Below are 14,405 nucleotides of genomic sequence, written 5' to 3' on the forward strand. Positions count from 1 at the left end.
CCATGCTATAACATTGTATAGACAGAGAAAAACATGGTTTCCCTCTTACCATGGATGATGATCTACAATATTTTGACTTAAAATATTTTGACCATCTGTCTTAGGCCCTTAGGAGTGTATTTCTTCAGCAAACTCCCTCCTGTCTAGTAGCCAAGGATGATTAAAACAAACACTAACAATCATTTGGGTCGGCTGTGGGTTGTAAAGAATGCAAGAGAATGAAAGATAAGTGTGGGAAATGACCAGTTCACTCCTGTTGCTGTCACTCATGGTAACAGACACACACAAACACACAAACACACAGAGCTCTGTTCACTTCAACTCTTCACTCTGGTATCCAAAAAAAACGACACAGGCCAGGCTGGTTTCTGAAAGAACTGTCTCAAGTGGAAACAACATGTATTCTTCAGTATCAGAAAGCAGCAGTCATGTTGGGAGAACAACATCAGAATGAACAAGGGGCATAAAAAATGGCAGGAGAGCTGATGGTGGCAGGTTGCTGGCATTGTTCACCCTCTGCCCTTGCTGGAAAAAAACAAAAACCTGAATCCCAGACACCAAACAACCAAGTATGTTGAGTCATCAATGTGTTTTTGAAGTGGAATCATGCAGTGACCCACTCATAAGCACATGTGAAGAAAGTAGGCAAACTTTTGACTGGTACTGTATAATTGGCTAAAAAAAATGTCATTTCCTGAAACTGGATTTAGCTCTGTTTATCTTTCATGACATTGATTGCCTGATTACTTATGATGAGGCAGGTATATTGAAATGAAAAAGAGTTTAGAGCCAGTGACAATACTAAATCAGTCACAGGGTAACAGGGAAGAGCATTGAGTAAAGGTTGCTAGAGAAACACTGGATGCATGTTAGATCAACAGGTGTAATAACTGGGATTTGATAAAGTTGCTATTTTTAGGAGCCAAATTCATTAGAAGATGTCCAGTTTGTCCAGTTTTGCAGTGAGACCATCAGTGAAACGTTTAGACTTTAAGCCAACATTCTTATCCAGAAGAGATCGGTAAGGAGTGAGCAGGAAGGGACTCTGTGTCTCGCTCAAGAATAGATCAGGGAACATGGCAGCCATTAAACTTATGACCTGGTCTCATTACAGTAGGCAAACATGTCACTTCATATAATAAAACCAGGTTAAAAGTTAAATCAAAATCTTTGTCTGTAGGACCTAAAAACCCTGTGCATATATAGGTGCAAATTTCAAATGCATATATTAAGTCGAGGCCTACAGTACAGTATACGCACATGTGGACAAACATTCCTCTATGTGTGTAACTAAGTCCGCCTCTTAACTTCACAAGGCTTCGACTTAAAAAGCATTGTGCCTCGGGGAACGGAGAAGCTTCATTCCATTCCAGAGGAGCTTGTCTGTCTCAATAAAGACACTGACAGACATTCGGTGGTAATAGACGTCACTACAACAGGTGCTGAGTGCTGCACAAACCACAATGATGTTGGATCGGTGGTTAGGCAGCGTTTGATCATTTTACACTGTCAATCTTTATACTGTCAAAAAATTAACAAATGAATCATCCTAGATTATAATGTCAATTATGAGGGAACTGAAAAAGTGATGATTTAAGAGTTTAAACTGACTGTTTTGATTTCAAGACATTTTTTTCTGAGACTAATTAAAAAGTATTTTAAAGCCACATAAACAGAACTGACTTTTCAAAACAGATGAATACACAATAACTCATGAATTATGTTTGACGATATATCTCTAATAATAATAATAAAATAGTTAGCCACCAAATCTGTTGAACAACATACAACAGGTGTTAGTTACAGTGGCATTCTGTGGTAAGGAAGCAACAGGTTTTCAGTGCTATGAGGAAATAAATTTTTATATTAAATGGGCTCCAGTGGGAATAAAACTTTGAACTCTGACAGTGTCGGTCAAGTTTTAGAAGATTTTTTTTTGAAGTTTTGAGTAATTGCTTAAAACGATGCATCCTTCAGTCAATTAAATAGTGTCAACAGCTTCAAATTAACTTCATACTATCCAGCCTGACGTGACATTCATTGCAATGATTTCAAGGAATTGTGTTTGTGTCTGCATCACATCATCTCACGACACGCTTACGTCTTCAACAGAAACTTTCATGTGGGGTGACAACTTTCATCATTTCCAATTACCATTAAAGCTTGAATTTTAATGTGACATGTTTTTGTTTATCCTAATTAGGTTGAGCTACCTTAAGGCGGATGACAATTAAAGCTAATCACATGAATCAAAATAGAACAGAGACGTAGAACAAAAAAGGGAGGCGTACCTTAAAGGCATACTTGCGGCTGATGTGGTCCTCGGGTCCCACGGGTGAAATGACATAGCTGGGCAGAGGAATACTGCCTAGGACCGATTCCTCTCTGCTGTCTGCAGCGAGAGAGAGAGAGAGAGAGAGAGAGAGACAGAGAGAGAGAGAGAGATGGTAGAGGAATGGCGGAGAGCACAGGAGTAGATAAACGGGGTGTGGAAGGTGAGAAAAGGAGCGAGAGAGATGTGGAGGAAAGGAAGGAGCAAGAGAATAACTAACACTCATCACCTACTAATTTCATCACTCCCTGCCACCAGTATCATCACACTCACACACACACACATACACACACACACACACGCACACACGCACGCCGTCATTCATACCAGGGTGTTGTGCCAAACAGTAAATGACCACTCTGGTATCCCAGTGTGCTGGTCTGGTCCAACTGGCAGCCAGCCGCCATTCCTTTGAGTCTGCCCCATCCGGTTTACATGCTGAGATCATAGTGAACACACACACACACACACACAGTTGTACATCTGGATTTGTAAGGACCCCTAATGACATAATGTAGTCTTCAACCCTTACTTTAACCTTAACTTTTAAGTCTTAGCCCTATAACAGATCTTTGAAGAAGTGAGGACTCCTAAATATGTCCTCACTTTCCAAAAACACCGTCATTCTCAAGGTTTAAAATTAATTTCGGTCCTCACAAAGACAGAAATACAAAACACACACACACAGGCACATGTATGCAACCAGAATGGGTCCTGTCTTCATTAGTTCACACATCTATAAATAAAGATATGCAGAGTATTTGTTTTCCACAGAACATGGTGACAACACTCTATAAAGTGTACGTGCATGTGTGTGTGTGTTTGTGTGTGTGTGTGTGTGTGTGTGTACATGATGATTACCACATTGTAAAACTTTGTAATGATATGAAAATATGTGAGCACGGCATCTGTGCGTGCGTGTGTGTGTGTGTGTGTGTGTGTTTCGGCTGAGAGGTGATAAGGCGGCGCTGTTGATTAAAGGAGTAATTGGTTAAAAATACTTCAAGGACCTTTGGAGGAGACATTCCCTAAATGGTGGGCGAGACGGTGAGGCCCTTTTATCTGCTTTACTTACTCACTCTCACGCACACACACACACACACACACACACACACACACACACACACCAGACTGTGACAAGTGGGGTTAGATATTAAGATATTTAGGTAAATTTAATGTTACTTGATTACGATACCTGCCCTGTTAGCGCAATTTAGCTGAATTAGCTAACGTTAGACGTCGCTATGTCCATCTTTATATACAGTCTATGTTTGTCACTTTATCCATGACGTAGAAAACAGCGACAAGACGGAGAACACTTGGCCATATCAAGAATTTTTGAAACACTCATATCAAGAGACCAAGTCTCCACCTCACACCTAATAAAAAATCTGAAAAATGTTTTACTAATTTGGATTTTTCATATTTTATTTGCCTTTATATGTTATCTGCCTACTTTTTTCTTGCCGTCCTCTTTTATTTAAGTATGTATTGTTGGCTCAAACTAAGTTACATTTAAATAAACTTAGTCTTGAAATACTGGAATCAGCCTAAAAATACAATGTGAAACTTTTTAATTATAGAAACCCCCCAAAAGGTTGCTAAAATTCCCAATATCTCCCCCCAAAAAAACCAAACAAACAAAAACAACAAACTATCAAACAATATAATGATCTCTAGGGCAGAATCCATCAGACAAATAAAGGGGGGGGTAAAAAGCAGAAGGGAGGTTGTTTGTACAAAAACAAGAGATGAAGGGAGAGGATAAGTGGTGCTGGAGACAAATCAAGTGTTTTCATGTTGAGAGGAGAAACCTTTGAACTGAGATACAGGGAGAGAAAGAGAGAAAGAGAGAGAATTGATTTCATCCTCCTGTCGAGCCGAGGAGGCAGAGGAGTGTGTCCCGAAATGTTCTGTTTCAGAATATGGAGATGAAAAAGGGAAGGCGTGGAGAGGCTGATAAAGACAGCCAGGGGATGGAGACTGATGGTGACAGAGTATGTGATGTAGCATCTGTGTGTGTGTGTGTGTGTGTGTGTGTGTGTGTGTGTGTGTGTTTATTTGTCCATATCTGCCCGTGTGTTTCAGCTGTAACCCACTGAGAGAGATCAGATTAATGCCCGCCCAGATCGAATCACTAGACTCCTTTGTCAGCAGCAGTTCACTTCAAAACCAGCATCATCATAGCCCGAATCAAAACAAATATTTTTCTTGCTGAGAGCTACCTTATACAGTATATATGTGTATGTTCTTTATTTATTTCCCTAGTAGACAAACATTTCCCCTGGCAGTGTGTCAAAACATATAGTGAATGTAAAGTGATTTGTAACGGGATTTTAAAATGGTTCTCTAACAGTAAAATAATTTAACACAATTACAAAGAACTGCCAGTAAAACTAATCAGCAGCTGTGTTGGGTTGGGATCTTATTTGATATTCCTAGTGTTCAGTGATTCTACAAGGAAGATGTTGGGCTAAGATTTTAGTTGTCAGGGGTTTCAATTAAGCACATCTCTAGCAACAATTTGCTGGGGAATAAAAACACACCACTTAAGAAACACATGTTTAAGAGATTTTTTTTTAATCAGAAAAAACAGGTTTTGTTGACCTGTTTTTTTCCTGTTGTTGTTTTTTTTACATTAAAGCGCAGGGTTTGGGGGTTGATATAGTACATTCGCTTGATTTCTTGACCGGTAATTATTGTAAGGGACTATAATTACCAAATAAAGAGTATATTAAATAGAAAAACAGATTTTGTTCATACATTTAAAAGGATAAGGCTGGTGATTTTCTATTTTTTTTAATTATTGTCAACAAATCTCATCTGTAGAACCAAACAATGAACTCATCCTACTTACAAGTATTGAGTGTGTATCCAAAGCCTGATATATCTTATTCCTCTATGTTGTAGATCTGTTTTGTTGTCCAAAAACTATTAAAAAACATGTCAATGAGCCACAGCACCGCAGTGGGTGACATGTTCCTTCACCCCAAAGAGTTTGGGCATTGTAATCTGTTTGGAAACGGCTCTAAATACTAATAACAGCCATCCTGTTTTCAGTCTCTGGAGAGTAGTTCTGTGTAAAGACGGCAGACGGCACTGAGCATGTGCAGGAATGTGGTTCCATTTACAGAGCTCCACTAGCTTGATGTGCTACATATCACGACCTCTTGACTTTGCACTGAAGTTCTTTGGGAAACCTACAGTGTAGTACTCCTTTAAGAATATATAGTTTCATTTTTCAAACACACCAGTAAGATGAAAACACAAAGAAGCAGGAGGAGGAACAGACGGTACAGTAAATGTGAACTTCAGTCATTTTCTCCACACCTCGGGCCCAGTCAACATTACACAGAGAAATAATTTAGGGAACTGCTTAAACAAAGACTCACCTTTGTAGTAGAACAGACAGAAATCTGCCAAGACGAACCACTTCCTCTTCCAAAGACGCATCCCAGAGCTGTCCTGCAAAGAGTAAGAAGGGGTAAAGAGTGTAAGTAACGAATGAATAATGAGACAGAAAATAGTGCGGACTGGAGGAGATAACAAGAGCGTAGACAAAGATCTTAAATAGGAAGAGGAGCAGGAGTAATGAGAAAGAAAGAGATAGAAACGAGTACCTGGGGACAGGAGATGACTGTGAGGAAACAGGAGCAATGATAGAAAAAGTGAGGAGGATATGAGCAGAGATAAAGAGGGTGAGCAGGAAAGAGAGAGGGAGGAAGGGAGTGATCATTTGTCCTAGTTCACTGGCTCGCTGGGCCTGACACGGCTGCTTTACTGCCCGTTTTGTCTATTATGTTCTGTGAAGAAAATTGTGCCATTCGGAGAGGGGAGGAGGCACAGAAGGCATGAAATCACCTCAAACACAGACCTATATTCGTTCTTTGGATAAAAACGTATGATGCTACAACCATGTAATCCCATGTGTGTGTATGTGTGGATGAAAGGGAGTAAATGCCTGTCCACTTGGTATTGTCAGTGTGTATCTGTATGTGTGTGGGTTTGTATATGTGTGTATTTTCGTGCGTGTGATCGGGTCTAATAATGCGTGGGTGTGCGTGCTTTTGTGCATTCACACCCATACCAACATTTAAAGGTTTTTTTTCTAATTAAAATATAATTGCACTGTGCATTTGCGTGCGTATACCTCTGTGTGTGGTCATTAAAATATAATTGCTCTGCAGTAACATCACTCATTGTTTGCCTCATACGGACGCTAAGCCTTCTCCACTGGGATGATGCCAACTATAGATATTTTAAGTACAACTTCAAATAAACATAGAGTCTCCAGTAATAAGCTGTCTGTGATCAACAGCAGGTGCTCTATATTGCCAAAGAAAAAAAAGAAAAAAAAAAGAAAACTAGGCCATTGGAGGAAACGTTACAGGACCATACAGGCTAAAGCTAGAACTCATCCCTGCGGTGTGTTAAAGAGAAATTAACAGGCCAGATACTGTCGATACTGTCAGGAGGAAGGTACCTATATTCTTGCTGCAGTGAAAATGATGTTATAAGAGCGCTGAGAGTGAACCAAACCAAACAGTAAAGCTAAACAATAAGCTGAAACTCGCTATAACGTTCAGTTTAGCTAAGGGGAGATGCAGAGTTGGGTGATAATTCTCTGTAGGTTCTCACATTACATATTGTCATCAAATTATTAAAGAGTATGGCCACTTTAATCATATCAGTCATTTCTCTCTGGCTCCAGTTTCTGAAATGTGAGGAATCATTGCTTTTCTCTGTTTAAAATAAATGAAACTGAATATCTTTGAGTTTTGTGCTGTTGGTTGGATAAAACAAAACACTTTGAAGGTGTCACCTTGGAAACTGAGACGTTTTTCTGATATTCTATTGATTTAACAATGAATTAATTAATTTAGAGAATAATCATCAGATTACCCGATCATGGAAATTATATTCACTGGCTCAACTAATCATTAATTAATGAGGGCACCTCTTTAGATTATAACACTCAGAGTTTCCCCGAGAGCTGGTGCTGTGCATTGAATAAGCCCAAGTTTCTGGTTTTGAGTTTTCAGTTTGACGAGGCTTTAATGTAACCTCACTGCTGTCCAACTGGCCACTCACCAGACCTCTACACCTAGTCCTCCGGGTGGTAGGCCCAGATGGCATCTCTTAATTTGACTCTTGCTTGTGACCTTATTTTGAACTTATTTGGGTTAAGGTAATCAGAAAAAGCTGCTTACATGGAGAAGTTGTTGTTCAGTGTCTTAATTTTGGAATAAGGCAGTCCTGTAAATATAGTTAATGTCACCCTACAAACACAGTTAAATGTTGTGTGTGTGTGTGTGTGTGTGTGTGTGTGTCCTGACCTGTTTGTACAGCCATCCCCGGACCACGACGGGGACGTTAGGGTTCCTCTTAATGGCCTGCTCTCTCTTCCCGAAGTTGTGTACCTTGCCACTGGAGCGGGAGCCCTGAAACACAACACAGACCTATAAGTATAGACGGCTTTCATGTGACGAAAGAAGAGATAAACAAAGTCTGCAGCAACGGCTGTGAATAATGTGACAAATGACAACATCTCAACATGTTAATCCCATCCTAAGAATATGGATTGATTACACATGTGCAGGTATTGATCAAGAGATGATCATTTTGTGACTTATCCATCAGTTATATGTTATATTGTCAGCTTAATTCTAATTAGATAACCAAAACATTTGCTTAGTTTATACATCTTATTTGCTCAGTAGCAAAGTGTTTCTAGTTCAGCTTGGTTAATTAATCCAATAATCATCTTTTAGCACCAAATAAAATCTTTAAGGTTTTAATGGAGAACATTTACTCTCTGTAGCAGAATTATGGTTAAAGAAGTTGTAACCAAAAGCAAGACAGTTCTTTGTGTCACCGTAATATATTTGGAAACAGGCCGTCTCCATCTCATCAGATCTTTCTGTCTTACTTACAACATTATTGAATGGACCTTCACCCACGCCATGATTATCTTTTGGAGGTAGCTCTCTTTTTCTGCTCCAGTTGTTTTATAATTACCACCATTATTTGAGCACAGCCAATTTTCCACTGGACCTCCATGACGGTGCCAGCCATGGTTGCTATGACATTTGCCAGACAATGACAAAGACTCAATAGACTATCAGGTAGGAGGTTAGAAAAATCGAAATGTGACCCGCAGGTCAGTGGATCGACTGCTGGACACCTGCTGGGAAATCCGACCAATGAACCTGAACAGCTACCGTCAAAAGGAGGCAAAATCTCCTAAACTGTCTCACTGTGTCAGCGGCGACTGTGGCTGGCAGATACATGTGACTGTATTTATCTGTGTAGGTTAAAATTAGTTTTACTGATAAAGCAAACTTGCATAAGGAAGGTCAAGGGGTTATAATAGAGAGGAGATGCATTTTATCATCACCACAATGCAGTGTACCGTGTCCTAAAACTAGTGGTTGAATCTCTGCATCCTCACACATTTAAGTTTAAGTTGCTCTTGAGTCTCACAGGTCACTTTAGTGCAGCTAAAATGTAGCAGCTCAGGTTTTAATGATATTAGAGATGTTCATAAATTGAATATTTAAGCATTTTACTAAGAACACTTGTCCCTTTAATTAATTTATATCAATCTATTATCTACAACATACACACTTATCCTTGGCTATCCAGGACAGCCTTTCCCACCTCAACTGAGTGAGAGCAAGGCTAGATTGAACAGTTTGGGAGCTCCCCTCACCCAAATATAAACTGAAATTCTAAAAACTGGATTTGAACTCAATGCCCCTCTACAGTACAAGATGTGGCCTAAGGCTCATAATAAATTATACCATTCACATCAGCACTTTATGCCTAAAGTGCACTCTGGTTACATACCATCTGCATCTTAAGTACTTGTACTTGTTCAATGACAATAAAGTTTAATCTAATCTAATCTAATGTAATCTACAGATTACTGTATGTAATAATGCAGACCTCCCATTCTGACATATGTCCAGTTCACCTATCTACCTTGACGTCTTTGTCTCGTGGGAGGAAACCAAAGAACCCAGAGAAATCCCACTCAAACATAGAAAGAACATACCAAATTTATACAGAAAGGACCCAGTCAGCTGGTGAATTTGACCATAGATGACACAGAGTCTAATGTAAAGCTGCATGAAGTTCTGAACAACAACTTGGACAGATTTGTGCTTATATATGAACTCCAGCTACACTTCCACGTCATGGTTTTCATTTAGCACAAATGGTACAATTGCAAAGCTGTACGCAACCTGTACATGCAATGTATGATATTGTGTAACTTACTTATTTATTTATCTCTTGAACTATTGGGTACTTCTGCTTAATTTTCACCTTCACTATGACCACTAGATTCCCACCTTTGAGAGTAGCTACTCTACACGAGGATGGTCACAACTTGTCTTTTCCAACATGGTTGACAACGCTTCAGATCACCTAGTTCACAACTATATGAAATTTTACTGCAAGGACCCATCTAAGAAACTTCCATCTTGACTTAATCTTCCCAGCTGATGTCTATAAGCAGTGTTTAACTCTTTGGTAGTATTTATGCACTACTGTTCCAGGCACTCACATCGATTCATCTTCCCTTACACACTCATAAAAATGCATGGGTGCTGGTTGTCTGTCTCTCAGTAAACCAAGAAATTCTTGCATTATTTTTGTGTTTGTGTGCGTGCATGCCTACTGTGCATATGCCCGTAAGCATACTTATACACTGTGCATATATTCACGCAATCTCATTACACCATCCTCTATTCTGAAATCTCAGAAGAAAGTTAACTCCCCCCGGCAAAGCACACACACACACACACACACTCAACCCTGCCACCTCCATCACACTGATATTATAATAAAAGATGTGGTGTGACGGCTGCACAAGTGTGTGTATATGGACTGTCAGCAGCATTGGGAGGCATCCACAGCTGGAAAACAGCAAACACACTCGCTAATTAGAGGGAGGCTGGTCGGCCAAGCATGATGCAAAGTCACAGAGTGGTTCCTATACTGTCACAACGGAGTCCCTTTTCTGTAAATATACAGTATGTGTACGTCAGCGCATGTTTATCTCCTCCTGCGAGTGTGCGCCTGCAAATATGTTTGTGTGCGATGCGGTGGTCTATTTTTAGGCCGTGGGTAATTCTGTGGAACAGACTGTGGTCCCTGCTGCCAAGAAGCACTCTGTCTTGTAGGTGAATGACTCGGGTTGCAGAGCAGCTATTTGTTACATTAATGACACACGATCAGACAACCTAAAAGCCTGGAGCGCCCGCTTTGAGACTTGAGAGGCTGCAAGTTCAAATCCCAAGCCAGACGAGAATTATCTGGGATAGTGAGGTAATTAAACAAGAGTAGTGTTCGACCCTCCCTTTAGAAATCTGGCAGAAGTGTACATGTACTTAAGAGATACTTAATCCCAATCTGTCCGAGTGGATTTGATCAGCGGTGAATAGTGGCTGAATGTAGCTGAACCTGGCAGTTCCCTAAAGTGAGCAGATTTACTTTTCTCTGTGGTGCATTACTAAGATTTTAAATATCTTTAGGTTTTCCACATCGGTTAGACAAAAGCAGTCATGTAAAGCCGTCAACTTAGGCTCTTGGACATTGTGATGAGTATTTTTCCCTTTTTTTCTCTGACGTTTTAAAGACTAAATGATAAAATAGATGAATCAATAATGAAAATACTAATGTCTTGCAGCTCTAGTTACATTCTACCTTATTCAAAATCATTTTAAGGTTGTCAGGAAGGCACAGTGATGAGCACAGTTATATCTATACCTTATCTTTACCATATCTATACCTTAAGGAACGGAGTTTTAAATGTGAGCTGCTCAGTACATCCAGTCTTCTACTGTCGATCTCCACCAGCTTCTAGCAACTTGTCATTGTGTTTAACTGTCTGACTGCAAAGACTGGTGTTAGTGAGAAAGTAATGGAAACAGCAAAATCGCCTCAAGGATTACAGATTTTAAAAAAAAAACATGTTGTGTTTGGAGTGTTAATGGCGGTAGTTGCGGCAGAGTAATAGTAACTCTTTGTCCGTGACCACGTTTTTTCCCCCTCAGCCAATAGAGATTAAAATTAGAGACCTTTAAGTGACAAACAAATCCTTCGACGTGTCACTGTTCAACAAAACACAGGCTAATCGTTTGTCGTGATACATGTTGGCATTAATGTTCAAACTGGCACTTCATTTTCAAGAGCGGATAAGCTATTTTCAAGTAGAGCGGAGAAACGACGAGGAACATAAAGGCGTATAAATTCATAACTATAAACTGGGACCCGGCAGGAACTCCTAAATGACATTGGCTTTGATGAATCCCCGCGAACTTGCACTGACTGGTTATGAACACGAGTGCTTAAAGGAGAACTGTAAGGATTGTGACACATAACTCGTGGGGGATATTTGACGATTTCTGTCTCCGTGTTCCCTCTGATGTTTAGTCAGAGGCGGAATAGATGTTCAAAATGTGGATTCATTTCTTGATGGCGGTGTGTTATGCAAGGGGAACATCGTTCCTCTGGGACAAGATTCTTTTGTTAAGAGTTTTCCTTGTCAGAATGAGGCATCTGTACTATTTCCCCGCTGTTTGATGGCAGGGGTGATGAGCCAGAGCACCTGGGAGGGCTTGGGGGGTCGGGGGAAAACGCGGGGCGTGGAAACAGCGGCGAGGCAGCGTGATGGATGCCCTGTCATCTGGGTACTGCGCCCGATGACACATGTTCAATCTTAGTCCCGAGGCACCTGTTGATAGGGCAGGATGAGATTTCATGGCACTGCGGAGCTGTGTGTGTGCGTGTGTGTGTGTGTGTGAGTGTGTTAGTGAGTGAAAGGGAGTGTAAGATATAGACTGAAAGATAGAGCGACAGAGAGAAAGAGCGAGCCGAGGAAAAAGGAAGAAAAAGAAATAAAGTAGAGAGAGAGATAGAGAGAGAAGCTTTCCAATTTCCATGTGGATTACGACGGAATGTTGCACAAAACCAGTTTGCAAAGAACGTAACGACATGAAGTCTGCAATTCGAGGCACAAATTGGAATTTGCAAGCATTGCTTACGCTGAGACGCTTCAACAGATTCCGTAATTTCGGCGGCGCCGGCAAATTGCCCGAGACAATGACAACTTGAAGGACAACTAGAAGCAAGGTGAAGAGTGGTGGGGGGTAAAAAAAAGTACAAGCTCCAAAGAAATGTAACTGTGTTTTATTGTTACTCCGCACACGTCTTTACAACTTTCAGTTGATAATGTTGGTTGTGTCGATTAAATCCTAGAATGGATGAATGAACGGTGATATCAATCAGATGTGAAACAAGCAGCGTTTTAGAGTATAACATAAACGCCTCCAAACATAACCACAAAAATGAACTATGAAAGAAACAAGGATGCAGGATTTTACTTTTTCAATTAAACTGTTTAACTGAAATCATAACCAAAACCTGGAATTTGTGATGTAGTTACAAATATTGAAGGTTTATTGCTTGTGCATGGTATTAAATAAACTGAGAGGTTACTCTGTTTGTAATTAGCTCTGTGTTGTAAATAAATCACAGAAGGAGTCAAGAAGGAACAGTTCACTTTAATGCTGCGGTGACAAGTTCTCAAACAGGAGATAGTGAGCTCACTAAATGAAACATCTAAAACAATGCAGTCTTTTATGGTAATAAATGCCCTTCTGTAGCCCTCTCAGTGTGACAGACAGCTATGAGTCCATTGTAATTAAATCACATCTACCTGCTGGCTTTGAATCCTGCTTTAATCAAACTAGAGCTATACCCACTACCTCTAACACCAAACCTCCACCTCTTCCTCCAATTAAGTCTCTTGTCTTCCGTTTCTGCAGGGCCTGTCATGGATCTTGGTCGACCGCAGAAGACCTTTTAATTCATTCATTATCAACTCATCACTATCCAGTGTCCACAGCTGGATATCACAGAAGAGGACACACAGAAGAGCGACGAGTCTACAACTGTCAATAAATGCTGCTACTAATAATAATATTCACTTTTATTCGTGCAGCGCTCATCTGAGCATGAAAACATCAAGATAATCAGACATAATTACTTGAGAAAATTGGGATTAAACAAACAAAATCCAAATGTACAATTAAAAACTAAATTAATGTAAGTCGTTAACTACTTATTTAAATAGTGATAGTATTTGCAAACACTTCAGGCATGATTTTCCACAGTGTAGGAAGCCTGATGGTAAAACCACACCTGAGACAGTCAGAGGAGAAGATTTCAGACTATGCTGTGGCTCATAAGAAAGGCTGCTGTGTTTAATATTTTAACATCATTATTACATTAGTCCATTTGACCTATCCCATCAAAATAATTAATGTTATTAAAGAAGACCACTGCTGAGCAGATTGTTCATTCACTGCATGCCTCTACACAAATTTTTTATTTAATGCATCCTAGTGTCACAAGGATGGGTTAGGGAGAAAATCTGCATTTGTTCTACAAGGAACAAGGATATCGCTTTAGTGTACGGCACAAAACAGGACGAGTGAGCTGATCTATCACGGAAAGAGCGAAAGATTTCACAGGTTTTCACAACAGAGTGGACAAAATTAAAGGCAAAGTGAAAAAAAACGGGACCTATGCAACTCTTGTTCAAAGAAAAGGCCATTTTACCTCTGTCGTTAGTTTTTTACGCTCCATTACGCTCCAGACACAGATGTAGGTCACTCTTTGCACTCTTAGCTTGGAGATCAATGAATTTAAAGTTGTTCTGCTCTTGGAAATATTTCACGTTACTCTGGTGTACAGCATCAACTAACAGTGTTGTGTGTGACAGGGCTGAACACTGAAGAAAGTAGTGAACTGTATTTGACACTTACAGACTACAGCGTCTACCCTTTAAGACCATAACATGTAAAGTTCATAGTACATTTTGTCAAATGTATCACTGTCTAAGGCCATAATTACATCATCATTTCATAAAAAAGACTGTAACTCCAGAATAAATAAACAAATCCAAAGATAAGAGTTAAACTAATGAGCCACACATATGTAAATGGTAAAAAACTAAAACTAAATATTTATTTTGAGACAAAGATTACAGTTTATTATGCAA

The 14,405-nt window shown here is 39.8% G+C and overlaps 1 protein-coding gene across 6 annotated transcripts in view; it reads right to left on the bottom strand.

The window, feature by feature from the left end:
* The window catches only part of LOC121897966 (pleckstrin homology domain-containing family A member 7-like), a 144,247-nt gene that overhangs the window by 30,430 nt on the left and 99,412 nt on the right, over nt 1-14,405 (bottom strand). For all 6 annotated transcript variants that reach the window (XM_042412795.1, XM_042412793.1, XM_042412789.1 and 3 more), the window contains 3 exons: nt 7,669-7,773; nt 5,725-5,797; nt 2,292-2,392 (listed from right to left, as the gene is read on the bottom strand). In XM_042412795.1, coding sequence (XP_042268729.1) covers nt 2,292-2,392; nt 5,725-5,797; nt 7,669-7,773 — 279 coding nt within the window. The remainder of the gene's footprint in view (nt 1-2,291; nt 2,393-5,724; nt 5,798-7,668; nt 7,774-14,405) is intronic.

This window comes from Thunnus maccoyii, chromosome 5 (assembly GCF_910596095.1).
Source record: "Thunnus maccoyii chromosome 5, fThuMac1.1, whole genome shotgun sequence".
In the NCBI taxonomy this organism is placed as follows: Eukaryota; Metazoa; Chordata; class Actinopteri; order Scombriformes; family Scombridae; genus Thunnus; species Thunnus maccoyii.